This window comes from Drosophila mojavensis, unplaced genomic scaffold, assembly GCF_018153725.1.
Source record: "Drosophila mojavensis isolate 15081-1352.22 unplaced genomic scaffold, ASM1815372v1 contig_136, whole genome shotgun sequence".
Classification (NCBI taxonomy): Eukaryota; Metazoa; Arthropoda; class Insecta; order Diptera; family Drosophilidae; genus Drosophila; species Drosophila mojavensis.
This window is the reverse complement of record NW_025318667.1, coordinates 26,703,441-26,725,971: the sequence shown is the minus strand read 5'-3', so window position 1 is coordinate 26,725,971 and position 22,531 is coordinate 26,703,441. Positions and strand designations below refer to the sequence as shown.

The window sequence follows — 22,531 nt, the reverse complement described above, 5'->3', positions numbered from 1 at the left end:
AACAATTATAATGTCATTACCTGTAGTCGATTGTTTTTTAACCGTCAATTATTTGAATGATTTTGGTATTTGTTCACTCAACTATCGATGAGCTTCCTGAGCGATGTATAGATTGTATTATAGTCCAGCCCTGTAGCTTGTCAAAGCAGCAACCGGTGTTTTTCCAACAGAGCCGCAGTCGTCAGCCAGTCTTCCAGTTTACTCTGCAGTTGTCTAATCAATTGATTTAAATTTTTCACAAATTCATTAAACATGATCAAGGTAAGCATCGCACATAGTATGTGCAAAAGCAAAGAAAAAAATAAATAAAAAAAGGAAGGGAAGCACTGAACAAATCGTCCAGCCTTTACCAGATTTAGATTTGAACTCTAGCAATTGAGTACAAAGTCCAATTGGGACAATCATTGTCTGCTAAGAATAACTGTATGTATGTGTGCCGTGTACAGTGTACCTTGTACCTAAAGATCTGATGCGACGCCTTATCGTTACACAATGATTAAAAATAATTAAAAAAGATTCCATTATCTGCCAAATTTAATGCCAATTATGAATATCACTTGTAGAACGTTGTCTCCCTGGTGACTGGTGGCGCCTCTGGCCTGGGCAGGGCCACAGCCGAGCGACTGGCCAAGCAGGGCGCCAGTGTTGTGCTCGCCGATCTGCCGTCCTCCAAGGGCACTGAGGTGGCCAAGGAGCTGGGCGACAAGGTGGTTTTTGTGCCCGTCGATGTCACCTCCGAGCAGGACGTGAGCGCCGCTCTCCAAACGGCCAAGGACAAGTTCGGGCGTCTCGATTTAACGGTCAACTGTGCGGGCACCGCAACCGCCGTGAAGACCTACAACTTCAATAAGAACGTGGCTCATCGCCTGGAGGACTTCCAGCGGGTGATCAACATCAACACGGTGGGCACCTTCAATGTGATTCGCCTGTCCGCCGGCCTAATGGGCGCCAATGCACCCAACCAGGATGGCCAACGCGGCGTCATTGTGAACACCGCCTCGGTGGCTGCCTTTGATGGGCAGATTGGCCAGGCAGCCTACTCGGCCTCGAAGGCGGCCGTTGTGGGCATGACCTTGCCCATTGCCCGCGACCTGAGCACCCAGGGAATTCGCATTTGCACGATTGCCCCGGGTCTCTTCAACACCCCAATGCTGGCTGCGCTGCCGGAGAAGGTGCGCACGTTCCTGGCCAAGTCGATACCGTTTCCGCAGCGTCTGGGCGATCCCAGCGAATACGCCCAGCTGGTTCAGGCTATCTACGAAAATCCGTTGCTCAACGGCGAAGTCATCCGCCTGGACGGTGCCTTGCGCATGATGCCCTAAAATGGAACTGTCACCCTCAAATCAGTCTTGCATTTATAGCAGTCACTGTGTGTTTTTTTTTCTCTGTTCTTCTCTTAGTCAATAAGTAAAAAGTTGTTGCCAATTTTAAATTGTGCTAAATAAAAATTGTAAAATTTTCAAAATTATATCGATAGTTTTCGCAATGTTTATTTGAAAACTGTAGCATATGTATCGATAGCATGTGGTGTATATAAAGTGTTGCCCAAAAAACCGCTGCTTAGCATTTTTGCCATTTGCCGGCGTTGGTCACACTGGGAACGACGCTGAGACGACGTCGGAGTTTTGGACGAATGAAATAATGCTGAAATTGAAAGCAGCAGCCGAAAAACAATTGCAATGTGTGCAAATGCAAGCAATCAATATGTGTTTATTAACAAAGTGCGTGTGTTAAGCAAAAAGTGCGATCTGTAGGCATAGCAGTGCAATCGCAACAAGGCAAGAGAGAGCGCCAGTGCCCACAGCCAAGGCAAGTGCAATGAAAATTGTATGCGCCGTGGAATTGTAATGAATGCTAATGCATTTGGCATGTGTATGTGTGAGTGAGTGCGCGACACTCGTATAAAAAGTAAAAAAGTGTGCATGTGTGTGTGTGCCTTAGTGTCTGGCTATGTGTACGCGAGAGCCAGGAGAGCAATAATTAAATTAAGCTAAGGTGTTACGTTCATGTGAGTTGGTACTGCTGCTGCGTCGCTGTCAGCGCGTGTCTCTGTGCATGTGTGCGTGCGCCCAGTTGTGTATATACAAAGTGACAAAAAATTCTAATAAGAATATTTGTTATCACTATCGCCTTCTCGCTCCTGCCTGCGTTTGCCATAATAATATATATGTATATATTTATTTATATATATATTGCAATAACGCTTGACTGGATGCAATGCATTTTAATAGCGGCATTCCGTTATAAAAAAAATACTACACCGCACGAGTTACTACGAAAACGACGACAACGACGCCAACGACGAGGATGCTGTTAACGTCGGCAGCGGCAGCGCAGTAGCGTCAAATTTTCCGGCTATTCCTTTTGGCTGATGCTGCTGGGCGGTGCTGCGCCTGTGTTCGTGTGTATATACATATATTGATATACATATATATATATATGCATATATGTATGCGCTTGTGTATGTGTGTACTACACACAACGCAATATTTTACGCATTCAAAGGCTTTAGCATTGTGTTAGTATATATATGTGTGTGTGTGTGTGCATTTTTAAACTACCAGAAATGGAGAAAAAACGTAGCGAATATCTACGCCCAAAATCTACTACTAAATTGACAACAATTTCTGCGCACAAGCGAATGCTGTGCGAAATGCTTTGGCAGAGGGGGAGGTGCGGCCGGTTGGGTGGGTGGCTGGGCGCACGCAACTGTCATTGACCTTCAATTCGGTGCAGCATTCGTTGTTGTGCAGCAGCAGCAGCGGCAGCAACGACGCCGCACCCAAAGGTCATGTGATGTGTGCGGCGCGCTGTGCGATGTGTGTCATCAATTAATCAATTTATCAATTCATCAAGCGTTAATTGGCAATACATTGAAAAGGCATGTAGTGCGAGCCGCTAGCCGAGGCGGCCTTATCATAATGAATGAACGAATGAACCCGGAGTGAAACAGAAAATTGCTCCAGCTTTGATTTGTAGACGAAGCCAATCAATTCATCAATTAATCAATCTGATGATTGACAGCGCTCAATCGAGAGCCGGCAAATGTGTGTGTGCTGAATGTGAAAGGCTGCTTGAGTAGTTTTTGCATTGAGCTAAGCAAACGAAGACTGAAGTGTTCATCAGACTGACTAGAGAACAGAAAATATAGTCATACGATTTGAATTCAATTACTTTTCCTATTATAAATATCAGAAGCAGACTGAAGAAAAGCGGAGAGCATCAACTCTTGATCAGATTTAATTGCAATTTGCATTTGAGTCACACGAAGAGCGAATCATACGAAACGTTTGTCTTCTCTTTTGGCTCGGCTCAAAGCAATCAATCAATCAGTCAATTAATTAACTAATTTACTCTACCTCTACCTTGCAGCACACACACACACACAGACACACACACACTCACCCGCACACAGCACACACACACTGAACATGGAATCGTCCATTAAGCTTAAGGAGTGCAACAACTCGAACGGTAATCCAAATCAGAGCCTCAATCAGAGCCAACTGTGCAATGGGAACAGCAACTGCACCACCAACTCCACCGGCAACGGTGGTGGCGTGACCGTTAGCATTTGCAGCAGCGACAGCTTTAGCAGCATGATGCCACCGCCCGCAACGACGCGCGACCACGAGCTGGTCAGCGCGAACAGCATCGAGCTGAATGCGGCCGCCTCGCTGAGCGATGACAGCGGCGTCCCATTGACCACCAACAGCTCCATATCCAGCGGCGACTCGTATCGCATTGGCATGTGCAAGTTCGAGATCGAGGTGAGTGCGCCATGAGTTGCCTGCGGGCCCAGCTTCAGCCAGCTTCAATTAACCGTTTCGTTTCGCTTGCAGATGGTGGAGAGCGACGGCGAGGTGTCGCAGTTCGATTCGCTGGACAACTGCTCGGAGGGCGGCATGAGCGCGGAGAACTTCAATACGCTTAAGAAGGGGCCGCTGGCGCCGATCGATCCGCCGCCCGAGTTCCAGGACTCGCCGCAAACGACGCTCGTGCGCTCCATCTCGAAGAACATTGTGAACAGCCTGCGCCGCTGGACCTCGTCTCAGTCGTCGTTCGAGCATCTCAAGGACGACGTCACCATGGTCAGCGCTGCGGTGGCCAGCGGGGCCACAGGTGCCAACCAGGAGCTGGTCCTGCTGCTGGCCAAACCGGCGCTGGATGTCAGCGGCACCAGCAGCAGCAGCAGCTGCAAGCTATCCGGCAGCGATGCGACCTCTGCTGCCGCAACTGCGGCGGCGGCGGCGGCTGCTGCCGCTGCTGTTGCGGCCAGCCACTCGAGCCAGCAGTGCGCTGCGCTGTGCCAGGAGCGCACGCTCAAGGAGTCGTATGCCATCAACAAGCACCTCTACTCCAGCGACTCCATACTGAACAGCCACACGGACAACATATACGACGAACCAAATAATATTATTAGCAGCTCGCTGGGCAACAGCATCGATCTGCTCGACGACGACGAGGACGATGAGAACGACAATGATGAGGATGATGCTGATGCGGACGACGACGATGTCGAGGCTGCCTCGGAGCAGAGCAGCTGCTCGCCCTCGCTGCCATCGCCACCGCCGCCCGTCTCGATAATCAAAATCAAGCAGACGCTGTGCCCCTACTACCAGGATCACACGCGCTACTTCAAGGCCATTCCAACAGAGCAGGACAGCATTGCCAGCGCGAAGGCGGCGGCGGCAGCAGCTGCGGCTGTGGCCCAGCAGCGCTTCAACAGCGCCGGCCTCTCCGAAATACACGACTACGATCTGTACTACGGGGCGCGCGGCAGGCAGTCGGCGGCGCTGCAGCCGCCGGGGGACAACGGCAGCAGCAGTCTGCAGCGGCGGCAGCTGCTGTACAGCCCGCTGGGCCACACAAGCCACTGTCACTACCACTCGCACCACCACCACCACCATCACGGCCACCACCATCACCAGCAGCACCACGGCCAGCGGCCGAACTCTCGCAACTCGCTGAACAGCCGGCTTAGCAGCTCGCACAACTCGCTGAACGTGTCGTCGGCGAACAAGCCGGACGACTCGATCTTCATAACGCAGGCGATGTCGCACGATGCGCTGTTCACGCGCGAGATCTCCGACTTCTACAACGTGCCCATCGACTCGGACATCTATGCCTTTCCCGTCGACATGATCGAGCAGCAGCTGGAGAAGCAGCAGCTCGAGCAGCAGCAACTGGAGAAGCAGCAGCAGCCGCTGGAAAAACCACAGCAGAGCGTGGCGTACCACAAGGCCTCGAGCAGGCGCAACAAGCGGAACAAGCGCAAGCAGCGCTACGCGGCGGCAGCTGCAGCAGCAGCAGCAGCGGCGGCGGCAGCGGGGTCGACTACGGTGGTGGAGACGAGCGACGATGGTGGCGACAAGTCGGGCAAGCATGGCAAATATCGCACGCCGGTGGTGCAGAGTGGCGAGGCGGAGCCGCTGCACATGACGCTCGACGAAGTGAAGCAGTTCTATCATACGCTGTACTCCGACGCGGGCAAATCCTCGTGGTGTGGTGCGAGTGGTGCAGCTGGCAATAAAATGCTCGGCACTGCCGCAGCTGGCGTCGGCAGCAAAGCGCTGGGCGTCAAGTCGAGCAACGAGACCATCTGGAGCATGTCGACGAACACCACCAACACGACGAACACAACGACGACGACGGCGCGCACGCGCAGCAGTGCGGGCACCACGCGGGCGAGCGGCGGCGGTGCTGCGAGCAGCGACACCACCGCCAAGTATCTGAGCAAGCAGAGCAAGCACAACATCGACAATGATAAGCTGAACAACAACAACAACAACAACAACAGCAGCAGCAACAATTATGCACAGCAGCAGCAGCTACCGTCGGCGGCAGCAGCAGCAGCCGCTGGCAGCACCACGCAGCTGCCCAACTCCTCAGAGAAGCTGCTGGCCGAGCAGCAGCAGCCGAACAACAACAAGCATCTGCTGCAGTCGGAGAAGAAGTCGCAGTTCTCGCTGAATCTGAAGCAAAAGTTCTGCAGCATCTTTCGCTTTCGACGCAGCAATCACAGTCGTTGTCGGAGCTCCAATGCGTCGGTGGCGGCAGCAGCAGCCGCCTCAGCGGGTGCCGCCACTGCCACAGCTGCCGCTGTCAGTGCCACAGCGGCCACGACAGATGCCGCCGATGCGGAGGAGGCTAATAATCAGTGTCTCAGCCGCAGCGAGCCCAGCGCCGATCTGCGCAAAAAGTTTCAATCGCGCGCTTTGCCGCCGCTGCCACGAAAAGGTGAGCTGGCATCTTCTATGGAGTGATTGGAGTCACTTTAATCCTCTGATGCACTCTTTACAGCTTATGCCATTGATGCCGCCGAAGCGGAGCCGGAGGAGCAGAAGAAGAGCGCCGGAGCGCAAGAGCCGCGTGCACTGCAGTTTACCTCAAGCATTGAGAAAGTCAAAGACGTATGTGATCCATTTCAATCGATATCGTTGATATGTTTCGCTTTACTGCTCTTTAATTCTCTTGTCAAATGTTAACTTTCTTTTATTTTTCTCCTCCTCGCCAATTGTTGCTCCTTTCTCGCGAGAGGAGCTGAATCGATATAGCTCTTTCCGTCTGTCCGTCCGTCAGAATGCATGAACACGTCGATCGCAGAATATATAAGAGCTAGACCCTAGAGAGAATTGATAATCGGTATAAAATGGCCTAGAGCTATAATTTAGATGGATAATTTGACTCATTTCTCTACTTTGCCTTGTAGACCGTAAGCGTTAGGGATATAAGTCCTAAGTCAAGCTCGACTAGACTGGAGCACTTTGTATTATTTGCGTCTAGCTTTACTCTATATTCTCGTTATTTAATTAGATTCATTTAACTTATCGTTCGCCTTTGCAGTATGGCTGGTACTGGGGTCCACTGTCCAGCGAGGCCGCCGAGAAGGTGCTTTCCAACGAGCCGGACGGCTCGTTCATAGTGCGCGACAGCTCCGATGATCATTATATATTCTCGTTGAGCTTCAAGCTAAACAACTGCGTGCGCCATGTGCGCATCGAACAGGATCAGGGTAAGTTTGAGTTCATCATGAGTGACTCTCTCGCTCTCGCTCTCACTCTCACCCTCACCCTCTGTCTCTCTCTCTTTCATTGTCTGTCTCTGTTTCCATTGCAGGCACATTCTCGTTTGGCTCGTACGCCAAGTTCAAATCACAAACTATAACCGAGTTCATTGAGAAGGCAGTCGAGCATTCGCGCAGTGGCAGGTACGTTTAATCAACCCGAAACACAAACCAGAATATATCAAACTATAAATCCGCATTTTCTTGTAGATATTTGTTCTTTCTGCATCGTCGGCCGGAGCATGGACCAATGCGTGTGCAATTAACCAATCCAGTATCTAGGTTTAAGCATGTACAAAGCTTGCAGCATATGTGCAGGTGAGTGGAGCAGTTCGGAGAATTTCTGAATAATGCATTTCTGAACCCACATTGAATGCGATTCGTTGTCCTTTGCACAGATTTGTTATACTAAAGGCGGTTATACGAAAGGATCTAATACAGACATTGCCATTACCAAGAAGACTTCTAGACTATCTTAACTATAAGCATTGCTACTCCGAGCAGGTGGAGAGCGACAGTTCGCACTCGCAGGTGAGTAGGCATAGATATATATATTCATAATTCCGTCAATAAACTGTCTGTCTTTGTAGATATCTGGCGATGGCTCTATGTAAAATTAATCAAGGCGAATGCCGGCAAAGAAATTGAACGAATGCGAAAGCAACAGAAATTATTACATTATATAAGTAGTAGAATTTAACAAACAAAACAAGTAAATGATAAAATCAAGGCAAGAGCGAAGGCATTTAAAAACACGAAACACATAAGAGCAACGGCAACATAAACAATTGTTGATAAAAGGATGCAAGGAAGAAGAAGAAGAAGAAGAAATTCAAAACTCTGTTTATTGATCATTTTTGTACTCGGTGCTATACTATAAATATTAACTAATTAATGACAAAGCAAAAGCGAAACAAAACATAAAACAAAAACATATATTAATTATTATTATTAATGATTATGCGTAGTCAAGTAAAACAAGAACAACAAAACACCAACAATAACGACAACAACAACAACAACAACATCAATAGCAACAACAGCAACACACAAACAATGTATATACTTATGCATAACTAGAATCGATAATAGATAACAAATAATAATAATAATAATTTACACAGCCAGCTGCAAACTTTGAGCACGATGAATTTGGCGAGCGCGTTGAATTCTCGATTTCTAGATTATTGTATAAAACTTAAATGCTTGCCTTTTAGCTGTGATTCTTAGCTTTTGCCACCCGTACATCTATATATACATATATATATAAATATCTATGTATTTGTTTTTATAAGTTTGGCATAAGATGTTTATTCAGAGCTATGCTTTCTTACCGATTCAAAAAAATTCAAACTGTAAATTTGCTCAAGTGCTGAAGCTCAATGCAATAATATCGTTTAGGAACTTGAGATATGACCCACAAGGGTTGCGACATTGTTGTATTTAAAGCCTTAGAAGCAAGTTGAAGTTAAAATGTTAAGCGAGATGAATTTAAGGTCTGACACTTGGATGAAATGAAATACTCGACAATTGCTCAAACGGAACCAATGTTAATATGTATATTTATGATTTTTAATTTATTGTTTTGTATCCCTGTTTTTCATAGCCTTAATTAATTAATTTGCTAAGCTTGTGTCGCTCTCAGCATCGTGCCCAGAGTGCAGCAAGACCCAAAAAAAAAAAAAAAAAAAAAAAAAGAAAAGCAGAAGGAAAAGTAAACGAAACGAAATGTAACGAGAAATATGAAAGTATGTCATATATTATATAGATCAATGTAAACATCTGAATAATGTTGATTGTAATTGATAATGTAATGATTAATGTATCTGTATCATTAGTATATATATTTATTATTATGAATTAGTTGAGCAATTGCGGGCTCCAAATGCAATATGTACATTTATTTAATTGATTGTTAACCAGATTTGTTTTCCTTTTTGTACTTATTCGTTATTTATGTTTAAAGCTCAGTTCTATAAGTATTCAATCATATATATATTTACTTACTGTACATCTCCTTTTTATATTTTTCTACTGTATATTATTTGTTTTTAATTTTATTGAACTACACCTTGTATATATTTATTTTAAACATGCAAAAACAATCCGATTTAAAGCTGTTGTTTTTTGGTTTATGCTCTTTCTTCGAACTTACAACAATGCAGCGAATACAATAAACACTTGCAATTACACTGTGCAACAAAGTTTCTCACCACAAATAACAAATAGCAAAAGCTTTCAATTAGAAATTTCATTTGAGAATACGAATCGAACGTTTTTTCTTTCTGTTTTCTGTTAAAAATTAAAGCCTGTCGCATAGTGTTAATTGTTTATTAAAATGTAATAAGCAGGACATCATTTAAAAAATACAAAAAAAATAAAAAAGAAGAAAAAAAAAACACCAAAAAAGACCAGCGAAATGAAAGCAAGAAACATGAGCAATGGAAAGGCAATATAACAAATTTTTAATAATAAAAATTAAACGAAATTGTTGCTACGCTTCTGTTTTTACTGAATGAATGGGATAGACGCATTGCTAGAAATAATTTAGAGAGAGTAAAATTTTCTATAAGATCAATACATATGCTTTTAGGTTTGAAACATTTGAGGACTACTAAAATCAACGCTTCGACTGTTTACAGACTGTTACATAACATGACTTTCTTGTTTAGAGGACGACTTAACATAATGCCAAGATTTTTGCCAACATAGTTAACATCAGTGTTCCAATGAATTGGTTCAAGTATTAATGGGTGGCTATTTTACTTTTTGCCTATATTCACCAAAGTTGTTAACGTATTCCACCTATTGCTAGCTCAATTTGTTTGGCGCCATCTATTTGACAACATGCTATGGCAAGTAGCGCCATCTATTAGTCAGTTTAACTTTCTTCCTGCAGAAAAGCTGTTAAATTCTTGTTATTTTTTTTCAAACTGAGATTAAAAGGCAAAATAGACTTGAATTGATTGAACTAGTTAAATTATGATATATATATGTATATATATATATATGTATGGGTATACTTTATAAAATTTAACGATCATTAAATCATTATAAATAAGAACGTAAAATTACAAATAGAGTTGGTCGATGCAGCGGAGAAAATCATCAATGGAATTAGCATAATATTGTTATAATCATCATTGGATCACACCTTCGGTCAATCAGCTTAGCCTTATGCAGAGCTAAACAACTTTAATTTTAAACAAATGAAAGATCGATATTCCAGCATTAGCATGTAATTAATTGCCTTTGTGCACTGAGCTTCAATATTATCAAAAGATTTACAATAAACTGTAACGGTCTTCTATGGTTAGCCAGATAAAAGACAAGTGGTGGCTGGAGTGGGGGTAGCGGCAGGGGTAGGGGTATGCCTGAGAGATGGGGGGCGCCTTTGCATGCCGCGGCTTTTGTTGCTTTTCTTGTGGCTTTTCCATCGCTCGATTCCAACAGCGAGAGACGAAGACGCACAACAACAACAAAAACAACAACAACAAGAGACACAACAACAACAACATCGGCAAGCTGTTAAGGTAAATGCAACTGCAACCGCCTTGTGATTAATTACATTTTCTTTTTAGCCAGTTTTCTTTTTAGCCTTTTCAATTTTTTCGGCTGCTTCAGCGACGTCAACGTCGACGTCGACGTTGCGATTTGAAATTAAATTTTGATTAATTGCAGCCGCCGCCGGTCGGCACCTTTTTGGTCAGTCGGCGCTACGTGAAAAGTGTTTTTGTCTCTCTCTCTCTCTTTCTTTCTCTCCCACTCTCTGCTTGTTGAAATTCGCTGCACTTGTACCGCCGTCCCGCTGGCTTCGAGAGCGTCCGTCAACCTTCTTGAAACGAAACAATTTTCAGGTGTGAAAAATTTTGAAATGCGCTTTCAATTTGCGCTGCCTGCGTCGACAGCGGCAGCGGCAGCGGCAGAGGCAACGACTGCGGCCCCATTAACGCAGCAACCAAATAAAGTCATTACCAAGTGCCAGGCCACAGCTAAGGGCAGCTAATAGAGACAGAGAGGCAGTGAGCGAGAGGGAGGGAGAAATCGGCCGGGTGCAGGGGGATGGGCGGGGTTCCTGGGCGGCATTGCCTTCTAATGCGCCCCAGCAATTTGCTACGTAGGCCGGCCACACCTACCTGCTGCCAAACATGCAACACGAACGAACAGCCCACCACCTGCCCCTGCCCCTGCCCCTCTCACTCTATCTGACCCCCCTACTCCTGCCAGTCTGTGCCTAGCCTAGGTCTCGTTTGTAGCTGTTGCAGCTCATTCGTGTCTGTCTTGTGGCTAGCAGGGGATCAGATAACTCAATTATTCGCGGCGTAAACAAATGCTGCCTTTCAGGGTTTTTAGCCAACATCTCGACTCGACTCGACTCTTAACTCTTAACTCTCAATTCTCGAACTGGAGCCAACGTCCAACTGCAACTGCGTTCCGGTGCCAGGTCCAGATCCCGGCCCAGGCCGACGCGGTCCATGGGGCAGCTTCTTCCTTGCGCCTCAGTTCAAAAGAGATGGGTTATTATCCCAGGCATAAATGGATTGTAAACGTGATTTTTATAGTCATTTAGCATAATAATGCATTTTATGGCTTTGCCAGTCCAACCAGCTAGCCTCTCGCAGTCGCAGTCGCAGCCGCAGCTCACTCACTCCGTCTCAGTCTCCAACTTCGCATCTTCGCATCTCGGCTGCATCTTCCGCTCCTCCGCTCACCTCTCCCACAGTCACCAACAGTAAATTAAGCATTGCTACGTTTGGCTCTTTTGGCTCTTTGACTGCGGCTGCTTAGTGCAAAGATTTGTTTTCTGCTTAACTTACCAATAGAGAGAGAGAGAGAGAGAGAGAGAGAGAGAGAGAGAGAGAGAGAGAGAGGACAGAGAGAGAGAGAGAGAGAGAGTACAATATCTAGCTATTGCAGATAGAGAAAGAGAGAGAGAGAGAGAGTCAACAATTTCAATGTTAGCTCATGCGTGCAGCTTTATGTGAAAATAATTTATATCATTTCTATCGATATATTATATATTATAATATAATACGTCACTTTAGCTCTGCTTTTTGATACAGATAAGTTTTATAATTGAAAATAACTATATATAGAAAATTCATAGTTTTTTAGTATGTTTTTTGAGGAATTGCTGAGTACTATGGAGCTGTGGAGCTTTGGAGCTATGCAACAGAGTTACTTTAGAGCGACTATGAAACTAATTGAGTTACCACTCTATGGAATTATGGAATTGTGGAACTATGAAGCCCTGCAACTATGGAATTATGCAGCTATGGAGCTATGGAACTATATAACTATAAAACTATGAAACTATAGAACTTTGGAACAATATGTAATAACATCTGACACAGTTTGGATGGGATTCAAGTCTCTTTTTCGTTAGATGATTAGGTAATTGTAATAATACCATTATATCATGCTCTATATATTATTATACCTTGCCAGAAAACTGTATATAGAAAGTTTATTTTTCTGTTACATTTTATCTTCTAAAATATGCAAATAAACAATATTTCAAACTGAACTATATAAAATAATGCGTCCTTTTTGCTAGCAAACTATCCTGATTTCTATGGTAGCTAGCAACTAGCTATGTTTACAATTTTCCAGCTAGATAACTAGCCAGGTTCTGTTTTATTTTTTGTGCTTTTCAGAGATTGTATTTTGCTGTCAACAAATATAGCCGTATTTGCCTTCGTAGCTAGAAAACTAGCCATGTTCGTATTCGCAGATTATATTTTGTGTTCAATAAATCTAGCCATAGTTGTCTTCAAAGCTAGAAAACTAGCCATGTTTACAAGTTTGCAGCTAGAGAACTAGCCAGATTCTGTATATTTGCTAAAAAAAAACCTACTATATTTATCTTTAATGCCAGATTTTGATTTGCATGTTTTTCAGCTAGAAAACAAGTGGAATTGTCCTTTTTTACTAGAAAGAAGTATGTAGGTATATTTGCCTCTTTAGCTAGAAAACTAGGTAGATTCGATTTTATAGCTAGAAAACTTGCCATATTTAAGATTTCAAGCCAGAAAAAACCCAAATTTTTTGTTTCGCTAGCCAGCATTGGGTCAAATGGGCAACTATCATGATTTAGAGGGAACGCAATCTCTGTCTGCGCATAAACTGAAATCTCGCTGAACGAAGACGTCGCTTGACTGACTTCTTAGCCAATTTGCGCGTTTGCGGCCCGTTCACGTTTGTTATTCACGCTTTTCAATTGAGAGTGCGCCGCACAGATGTTCGAAGGCCTCTTTCAGCCGGCTAGCCAGTCAGCCAGCCAGCCAGCCAGTCAGCCAGCAAGTCGGGCAGCCAACCAGACAGCATCGAGTGTTGCGCTGTGCCGCTCGAGAAACTTCATCCTGGGATCCTCGTTTTATTGTTTGTCTTCTTTATTACAAGTTAAAGCGTAATTACTCAACAAATATGCGGCAATTTGCGAGCCTGCAAGCGAACCAGCTCAAGTTGGCCAAGAGAGGCATACTCCTGCTCCTCCTACTGCTCCTGCTACTCCCTCTCCTTTGGCCAGTTGGCCATTTTTCGTGCTGCAGAAATCAATCGGCCAAATGCCTGGCCGCAAAATTGTATTTATTTATTTATATCGCTTTTGTTTTTCCCTCTTTTTCTTGCGCCTCGTTTCTGCCCCGCTTGATCTTAGCCGACACAGTTTCTGCTGCTGCTGCTGCTGCTGCTACGGCTCCTGCTGTTGCTGCTGGTTTGCTCTTATCTGACCGCATTGAGAATGAAGTAATCCAATTTGTGCGCAGGTTGTCATTTTGGCGCGCCAAGGTGCTCATTACTGTCCGAGGCAGTGGTCGTACCTTGAGCTGGACACGCTCATTGGGCAGTGTTGGTAAATGGCACATGCATTAAGTGTTGTCTAACTAGCTTCGCATTTGAAATGATTTAACCCGTTTTGTTCGCATGCCGAGCTATTCATTTACGATAGCTCTTCGTCTTAGATCCTACATCGTGTCGTTAAAGTGCTTGAAATATGACTTAAGTGTAGAGTAACTTTTTCTTGATAAATTACAACAGCATGAAATTTTGTTATACATGTCTATACTTTTGCGTATCTTTCTTATACATCTCATGCAAAACAGTGTTGGTGAACATGCTTTATTTTAAGTGTTGGCTAACTGGTTTCCTAGTTTAAAAAGTATTTGAATTGAATTAATATTTTTGGTGAAAATGCTTATCGGACTCAAATTATTTATTACCGACTGCTCTATATGTAGATCAAACTGTATGTGTTTGCGTGCCGGGCCAGTGTTGGTAATTACGATTAAGGCAAAAAGTGTTTGTTAATTATACCCAAACACATTTATAGCATACTGAAATTTTAATGTGTCTCTATCTCTTAGCTTATCTCAATTATCTCATTCAAAACAGTGTTGACAAGAATGTCATTAACCAACATTAAAATTAACTGGTTAGTATGTATTTTGAAATAATTAGAATTAAAAACAATTTATTACAACATTTTGCTTTACCATCAGTGCACTTATTCCTCTCTTCACCTTAAAAAAAAACAATGTTGGTAAACGGCATATGCATCCAGTGCTGTCTAGCAAGAAATGCTTTTGAGATGATTGATTAGCATGTTTAGTAATTTCTTTGCATCTGTTATAAAATATCATAATTCACATTTCGTATCACACCAGTGTTGGTTAACACAATTTGCCTAAAATGCTGGCTATCCAATGCTATTTGCCAGCTACTTCTAAAAGAAGTGTTGGTAAATGTTTTTCTCGTTGTGGTATGTTATACAACATATACTGTATATTTATTTAATAAACTTCTCAGTTAATGGGCTTAGTAATTGTAAGTTATTGAGTAAGAATATACTGAGGTATTTCTCTGTTAAAGCAGTGTTGGATAACTATTACTATCACAAGTGTTGGCTGACTTTATATGAGTTTCGAAGCAAGTTAAAGATCAGACCGAGTCATAGCCAACATATAGAAAGGGTTAGTCAATATCAATTTTCTGACAGTGTTGGCTAGTGATTTATAACGGCGTAACAAACTTAATTCCATACTTTAATTCTTAATACTTGATTTGGCAAATCTAAAACAACTATTCGTTAATGCTCCATTGTCTTAATGGTTTTGCCTTTTAAATTGATTAAAATTATGATTTAGCTTCGAGTTTGAAATGAGATGCATATGGAGTGGCTGTTGCCCAACTAGTTAGGCATAAATCTCAATTGAGTTAGCTGATAAAAACCCGTTTGGCCACCCCCCGGCACACCCTGTCGCCCCGCTGGCAGCGGGGTGTTAAACGCTGCGCTCTTTTGGGCAACATTTCTTGGCCATTGTTTTCGCACAGCACTCAAAATATTATCAAAATACTTATCAAACAATAAAGCAAACTTACCAGCAGGCTGGAGGAGGAGAAGGAGGAGGTGGAGGAGGGGCAGGAGCAGGAGGTTTGGCATAGGCTAGAATTAGGGTTAGCTTTTGGTCTTTGCGCTATGTAGATTTACTTGATTTATTATATACACACACATACATGTATGTATGTATATAAAATTTTGGTTTGGCTTATCGAAATGATCAAAATGCAAACCGCACGCGACCTTCATAAAAATGTTGCCCTCTTTGGAACAAAAGTAATTTTGAAATTATTTCCAGCAGCTTTGGGGTTGCCAATGAAATTTTTGATTTCGACATCCGATTTCGACTTGTTCTGGGGTGTCGTTTGACACGAGACACTGAACACGAGACACGAGACAGGAGACGAAAGGACCATCGACAATCGACAATCGAGAAGCGACAAGCGACGACGAATGTTTATCAAAACAAGCAAATCGCATAAAAATTGAGCCATTGTCAAGGGGTCCAGGGTGCTGGGCCCGGAGGGGCGTTGCGTGGGGTGGTTCGCCCTTTCCGGTTATGTCCCAAGTCAGTCGAAACAAAAGAGGCGTCGAGATCTGATCCTAAGCCCCGATTAGTTATTATTATAGTCGCATTTAGGCCATTATAAATTTCGAGTGCCATTCATTTGTTTTATTTGGCTGTCAAGTCATCTATCTCTATCTTTATCTCTATCTCTCTCGCTTAACTGCTCGATCTTCTCACACTAAATACGTATCTCTTCTAATTCATTTCATTTGACTTATTTCTCTCTTATAATTCATATACTTTGTACTACATTTATATCGGGTTTGCTGTCAATTCGGATTTCTGTGTGGCAAATATATAATTATGGGAATCCCACTTAAGCACTTTAACCATTTATGCGTAGCATATGATCTATCTCTGAAACTATCTTGACATTTTCTATTTTTAAAATCAATTTTATCCTATCCTAGGCACTTCGTATTTGATTCCACTTTGGAATGACTATCTTTGTCCAGTGATCCTACCCATCTACTATTAGCTCTTCCTCTCCAACTCTCTCTCGCTGTCTATTATTCTCCCACTTTTCTTCACTTCTCTATCTCTCACTCGCCATTATTCTCTCACTGTCTCTCTATCTCTTTTATCTCTTTTTCGTCCCATTCCATCTCTGTCTCTGATTCAGAAGGAATTCGATTTCGTTTCTGCTCTTTCTTTCTTTTTATCATTCTTCTCTTAATTTATTCACTATAACCCTTTATCTCTGTCTCTTTTTCTTTTTCCATTTCTCTTTATCCCTTTCTCCCTTCTTCCTTCATAATCCTTGTCTCATTCTTTTTCTCCTTCCCTATTTTTCTCTGTTTCAATCTTTCTCTCTCGCTCGCTATTTCTCTTTCGCTCGCTTTCTTTCTTTTTCCCTCCCCATCTTCCTCTCTCGTCCTCTATCTATGTATCTCCGTTATTCCCCCTCTCTCAGCTCTTTGCCTATAAATTCCCTACCTATACTCTACCCCCACCTTTGGCTATCCCAATCGCTTAGTCTCTTCCCTAACTGCGCATTTTTCTCAATTTCTTTCAATACTTCCTCCCGCCCCTTTCGGGAAGCTCTGCTCTTTTAACGTTAGCCAACCTCATCTTCTCATGCTGTGGTAACAACAACAACAATAACAATGACAACAACAACTATTAGCTGGCCACTTTGTTCAGGCAACTGGCGATAATCCGACGAAGCCACCAACAGTCGAGAGCCAAGTCGAGTCGCGTCGAGCCGAGCCGAGTCGAGCCGCCTCGAGAGACGCAAATCCTTGTCGATTGCTCACTTTAATGCGCGACACCCCGCAAAGCTGGCTTCCATTTGGGGTTTGGCATTCGGAATGGCATTCCCCTGTTCACTATTTACGTCATGTTGTACATGTTAAGCCGACAAATCGGTTGCGATTGATTAAAGTGTGTCGCGGCTCTGGCCTGGCGTCGTTCTTGAATGCTTTGCTTTGTATCCGGGTCGATTGCAATCTTGACTTCATTATCGGCTTTTCGAAATTTTTGGAAAATTTGAAATCTGGCCAACGTTTGAGCGGGTCGGCAAGTTAAGCCGCTGGCGACGTCCACCTTAGCCACCGGTCGGTGAGACCCAAAAAGGACGCTCGCCGTGAAATTTGTCATATCCTTATCTGAGCATCTGGCGGTGGTTGTTTGCGCTTGTTGCTGCGCCTGCCAAAACATATTTCACTGGGCCACGGAGGCCAAAGGAGGCGTGAAATCCGCTGTCGCACGTTGCCGTGTCGAAGCAGCAAAGCCTCGACATGCGCCCACCGCCAGGATTTGCCAGGTTGTACAGCATGACCAGAAACCAGCATCTAGCTTCCACCTTCCAGTTCCCAGTTACCAGTTCCCAGTTCCCAGTTCCCAGTGGAGCACTAGTCTCAACTGGGGCTGTGGCTGCCCATGAAATCGCTGCATGCGTCTAGGATTAGGCAAATTTCAAGCCGTGTGTACGCGCAGAAGCTTTGGCGTGGCACGATGTAGATTGCATAGTGTAGGCTAGGGTATTTAATTGAAGTATATACTGTAGGTGTAGGTTGTGCAGTGTAGGACGATAATGTAGCTGTGCTTCGGTTGCTAGCTGAAGATTGTAGCGTATTTCTCTCGGGCTGATTGGAGATGAATAAACTAGCTGGTGTAGTGCACTAGATGGATGTAAATACAAGATGGAGGGTGCTAGATGTGGTACACTTGATAGATACCAGATGGAGGGTGCTGGGTGTAGTACATTAGATAATACCAGACGGAGGGTGCTGGGTGTAGTACACTAGATGTATGTAGATGCCAGAGAGAGGGTGCTAGATGTACTACACTATATGTATGTGGATGCCAGAGAGAGGGTGCTAGATGTACTACACTAGATGTATGTAGATGCCAGAGAGAGGATGCTAGATATAAACTGCTAGATTTAGGCTACTATTTGTAGGGTATTTCATGTAATGATTAACGTGGTGTACGGTGCTGGAGGTAAGACCATGCAGGTTACTAGTTGTAGAGTGATGAATGCTGAAAAAGCTGCAAATATACTCAGCTGTAGAGTTCGAGATGAAGGTCTCTCTGTCTAGGGTACAAGATGTATGATAATGAATGATGCGGTGTTAATGTCGGTCGGTAGCTGTAAGGTGTCGGACGTAGGGTGCTAATTGTAGATCGTCATGAAGGTTATAAAGAAGTTGATGTCCATAATTTGGTAGCCTAGCCTAAGGGATGCTTGATCGTGCCTCGAGGTACATATTGATGTAGCGTAGAAATTACGTAATTACGTAATATATACATATATTAGATCTCAATCATGATCTCTGAATTCAAATTATTGAGTGCCTAAATCAGTTCCTAAACTCTTGAATGCTGTTTATTTTATATGAAACGTTAAGTGTAATTTGTAATTTGTAATTTTCATGTTACATGGATGGAAGTTAGTTGTAAGGTAAAAAATATATACTAAGTTATGGTTAATTTTTAGAAAACACTGTCATTTGTGCAGGAGATGAAGTACGATGAGAAGAGGGACAGGATGCCTAGTACTAGGTATATGGATATATAGGTGTATGGTATGATATATGCGTTATAAGTTATATGATATGATGTGTCATAAGTAGACGTACTACGTTGGGTACGGGTGCAAGTAACAGAATAAAGAATGTAGAACATCAGCTTGATAGGTAGAGTGTATGGTATAAGTGCTTGGTAGAAGTAGAGCCTAACTCAAGGGCGGACTATAGATTGAGTGTCGATGACAAAATGCGGTAAGGCCATAGGATTTCATCTTTATGTGTGATGCTGTGATTATCATTTAAGTTTAAGTAGTCTACTACAATTAGAAGGGACGGAAAGGAAAGGACTCTAGGTGTAGGGTGCAAGCTCTCAGTGTATTGCCCAGAAATGCAGGACAGTGCTTCTGTAGTTCACTTCGTTGGCTGCAATCCCTAAGCTGCTGGACTGCGGTTAGTTGGGGTAGCTGGGCTAGCTGGGGCTTACACTGCCAAGTTGGGGCTGTAAATGGAGGCGTGGCTTTGGGGCTCGTCGATTGCTCCACTTGCTCAGCTGCATCGAGCACTTGCACTAATTACAATTGCAATTACGCGTCGTGCGAATTGCAAATCCGCGTCCGCGTTCGCTTGGGAGCCAAAATGCGTTCGCACTTCCCATCATTAGGCTGAGTGAGTGAGTGAGTGAACGATAGAGGGAATGCCTGATGGAGGGACTGGGGCTGCATGCGTTGCATATTAATCAAATTAGCTCCAATTTTTTTATATTTATTTATTTTTTGTATTTTGTGGTTCACTTTGTGTTTTGCTCGCCTTTGGCTTAGGCAACGCTTTTTGCTGCGGCGATCGCAGAAATCATTTTAATGACATCGGCAGCGGCCAACAGCAAACAGCAAACAATTGAGTTGTCAACTGTTCGGGGCTGCGAGCGGGGCGTGGCTGCCGGGCAGCTGGGGCGTTGATGACATTAATAAACGCAGTTCGCATATGCAAAAGGCATCAAAAGGCGGGAGAAGCCAGCGAAAAAAAAAGCGGACAAATGCAACTGCAACTGCAACTGCAACTGCAGCAATGTTAATTACCAAAGCCAAAGCGACAAAATTGTAACAGTGGCAATGCCTGAGGCGCTCTGCGAATGGGCGTGGCCAGGCCGAGAAACTGGGGAGCTGCTGGAGCTGAAGCAGCATCCGAACATCGGTGCTTGGTATGTGGAGCATCCGCATCAGCATCAGCGTCAGCAACGGAAAAGGCCCAAGGCCGACCAGTTGAAGTGCATTAATTGCCTTCTTCGGCGAGCAGAAGCTGCAGCTGAGAACGGAGCGATTGAGGGCAACACTTGCACCACTTGCAGCACCCGCCCCACTCCACATCTAAGCCCAGCCGCCTCTCCTGCGTGCAGCATGTGCTGTGTGTAGCGTAGTGCTTATGAAAATGAATGAGGCCACAATTTGATTCAGCCCCACAGCCCCACAGCTCCACATGCTCCCTCCCAGCTTGACAAAGCAGCCATAATGAGAGCCACTGATGACTTCTACGTGTCCATCAAACGCCGCTACATATTGGCCGGGTGGCGGCGGCTCCAACCGCTGGGCGCCAAATAAATTGGGCCAGCCAATTTGGCAAGCGATGCGATTTGTGGGCGGCCCTGGAACAATATCCACCCATCCGAAGGCCCGAGCAGATTGCTTGATGAGTTGCCAGCGATGCTCGCAGCCGATAAAGCCCGAGCACACATTGCTGCCATACTAATGCAAATAATAATAATAATAGAAATAATAATAGTAATGGCCGGCATTATTCAATCTAATTATATCATGCACTCGCTCTGCAAGCCCAGCCCAGCTGATTGTGGTCTGGCATTACTTAAAGGAAATCGGAGTATGGAATAGGGAATCTTTATTTTGACTGAAATGTTTCTTAATGTATATGTATATACAGTGTCTAACATTAATATTCGGGTTTTTGTACCCTGAACCCATTGAAAATGGGAAATCAGGGTATAATGGTTTTGTTAAAAGTATGTAACAGGCAGAAGGAGGCGTGGCAGACCCCACAACGTATATATATTCTTGATCAGGGCGACGAGCTTAGTCGATTTGGCCCTGTCCGTCTGTCTGTCCGTCCGTCCGTATGTATGAACGCGTCGATCTCAGAAGATATAAGAGCTAGAGACTTGAAATTTTGTTTTCTAGGTCCGTGTATATCACGCGCATATCAAGTTTTTCTCTATATAACGATAACTACTCCCGCTATTTTATTATCGATTAAAAACCTTATCGAAAGCTAGTTATTTAATTATATCTCCTACACCTTTAGAGATAGAGCTTGCAAATTTTAAATGTAGACTTATATGTATTTTATATAATTTCGATTTTTGTTGTAATTTACCCCCCACCTCTATATCCACCCCCTCACCATCACCTTTGTAAAAGGCGTATTTCAAGTACTAGAGATTTGTGCTTTGGAATGTACACACATTTTAACCATATGATTACGCTCTTGAAGTTTCATTAAGATTGTATGTCTACAAAAGAAATTATTCAACAAATAAATTCTCATAATTTTGCTCACACTGCAGCGCAGCCCAAGCGCAGTCGCTGCTTACTGCGCAGTTAACAGAGCGCATTCTAATACGTGTGTGTGTATGTATTTGTGTCGAAAAGAAGCGCAGAGTGATTATAATATCAGATTAGAGGATTGAGGGTATCTCCTAGTCGAGCAGTCTCGACTAGAGTCTTCTTACTTGTTTATTTTTCAACTTCAAGCGCCCATAAAACAAGTAATATGAGTTGATTTTAATTAAAAAATTTAAAATGCTAAATTGTAGATTGAAAAGATATCTTTCCGATGAGGTGTGTATGAATATAGTATATTTAATATAACTAACAAAAATTTTACATAAACCGAAAAAGAAAACCCAAAATTTGGCGTTACTTTAATATTCGAGATCTATTAAAAATGGTCCACATTTATATATATGTGTATGTATATATGTAATATATTCGAAATTTATTTGCCTCTTCTATTGCACAGTTTCATAAATGATGTTTCACCATTCTCTCTTGGAACATTGTCTCACAATTGAGATCTTTGCCTTGACTTGCCTTGGGCTTTGACTACGACTTAAAATGTTGATGAAATGCGGACTTACATTTTCTTCATTCAGATATTGGGTATTCGAAATAAGTAAATGTAAATTCATATAAAAACTGAACCGAACAAGATATTAGAAAAAAATCAAAATTTATAAGTAATTTAGTAAATGTAATGTAATGTAAATATACAGTAAAATTCGGTTATGTCCCGTTGCTATAACCATTAATGTTTTCTCATATAAGTTTGTCTCGTGACCAGAATTTTCGTCGTAATAACCGTATGGACGCTGTAAGCGGAGTCTTTATAACCGGATTCTACTGTACTTAAACTTGATTGAATCGGAAAATAGCTTACAAAAGTTAAAATAACTTACAAAAGTTAACAACAAAATAAACAAAATATTTTCAGATGAAATAAATAACTGAGAAATAAATAATTAACTGAGAAATAAATAAATAATTAATACATATTCAAGCCCTCATAATCTTTTATTTTTC

The 22,531-nt window shown here is 43.3% G+C and overlaps 2 protein-coding genes across 2 annotated transcripts; both read left to right on the top strand.

The window, feature by feature from the left end:
- Positions 1–134: 134 nt before the first annotated feature.
- LOC6584799 (3-hydroxyacyl-CoA dehydrogenase type-2) lies at positions 135–1,468 on the top strand. The gene is made up of 2 exons (XM_002010404.4): positions 135–261; positions 564–1,468. The coding sequence occupies exons 1-2, from the start codon at positions 253–255 to the stop codon at positions 1,320–1,322; spliced, it is 768 nt and encodes a 255-aa protein (XP_002010440.1). The 5' UTR covers positions 135–252; the 3' UTR covers positions 1,323–1,468.
- Positions 1,469–1,564: 96 nt separating this feature from the next.
- Positions 1,565–9,559, top strand: LOC6584797 (box A-binding factor). Its single transcript, XM_032732347.2, has 9 exons — positions 1,565–1,809; positions 3,373–3,770; positions 3,843–6,240; positions 6,304–6,413; positions 6,847–7,015; positions 7,120–7,210; positions 7,277–7,384; positions 7,465–7,597; positions 7,657–9,559. Exons 2-9 carry the CDS (start codon positions 3,432–3,434, stop codon positions 7,678–7,680), a joined length of 3,372 nt encoding a protein of 1,123 aa, XP_032588238.1. The 5' UTR covers positions 1,565–1,809; positions 3,373–3,431; the 3' UTR covers positions 7,681–9,559.
- The last annotated feature ends 12,972 nt before the right edge of the window (positions 9,560–22,531 follow it).

Excerpts from the sequence above, each read along its gene's own strand:
- LOC6584797 (XM_032732347.2), top strand. The coding sequence starts at position 3,432 with ATGGAATCGTCCATTAAGCTTAAGGAGTGCAACAACTCGAACGGTAAT. Across the intron at positions 7,016-7,119 it reads GCGCATCGAACAGGATCAGG|GCACATTCTCGTTTGGCTCG; the intron begins GTAAGTTTGAGT and ends TTTCCATTGCAG. Across the intron at positions 7,385-7,464 it reads AGCTTGCAGCATATGTGCAG|ATTTGTTATACTAAAGGCGG; the intron begins GTGAGTGGAGCA and ends TCCTTTGCACAG.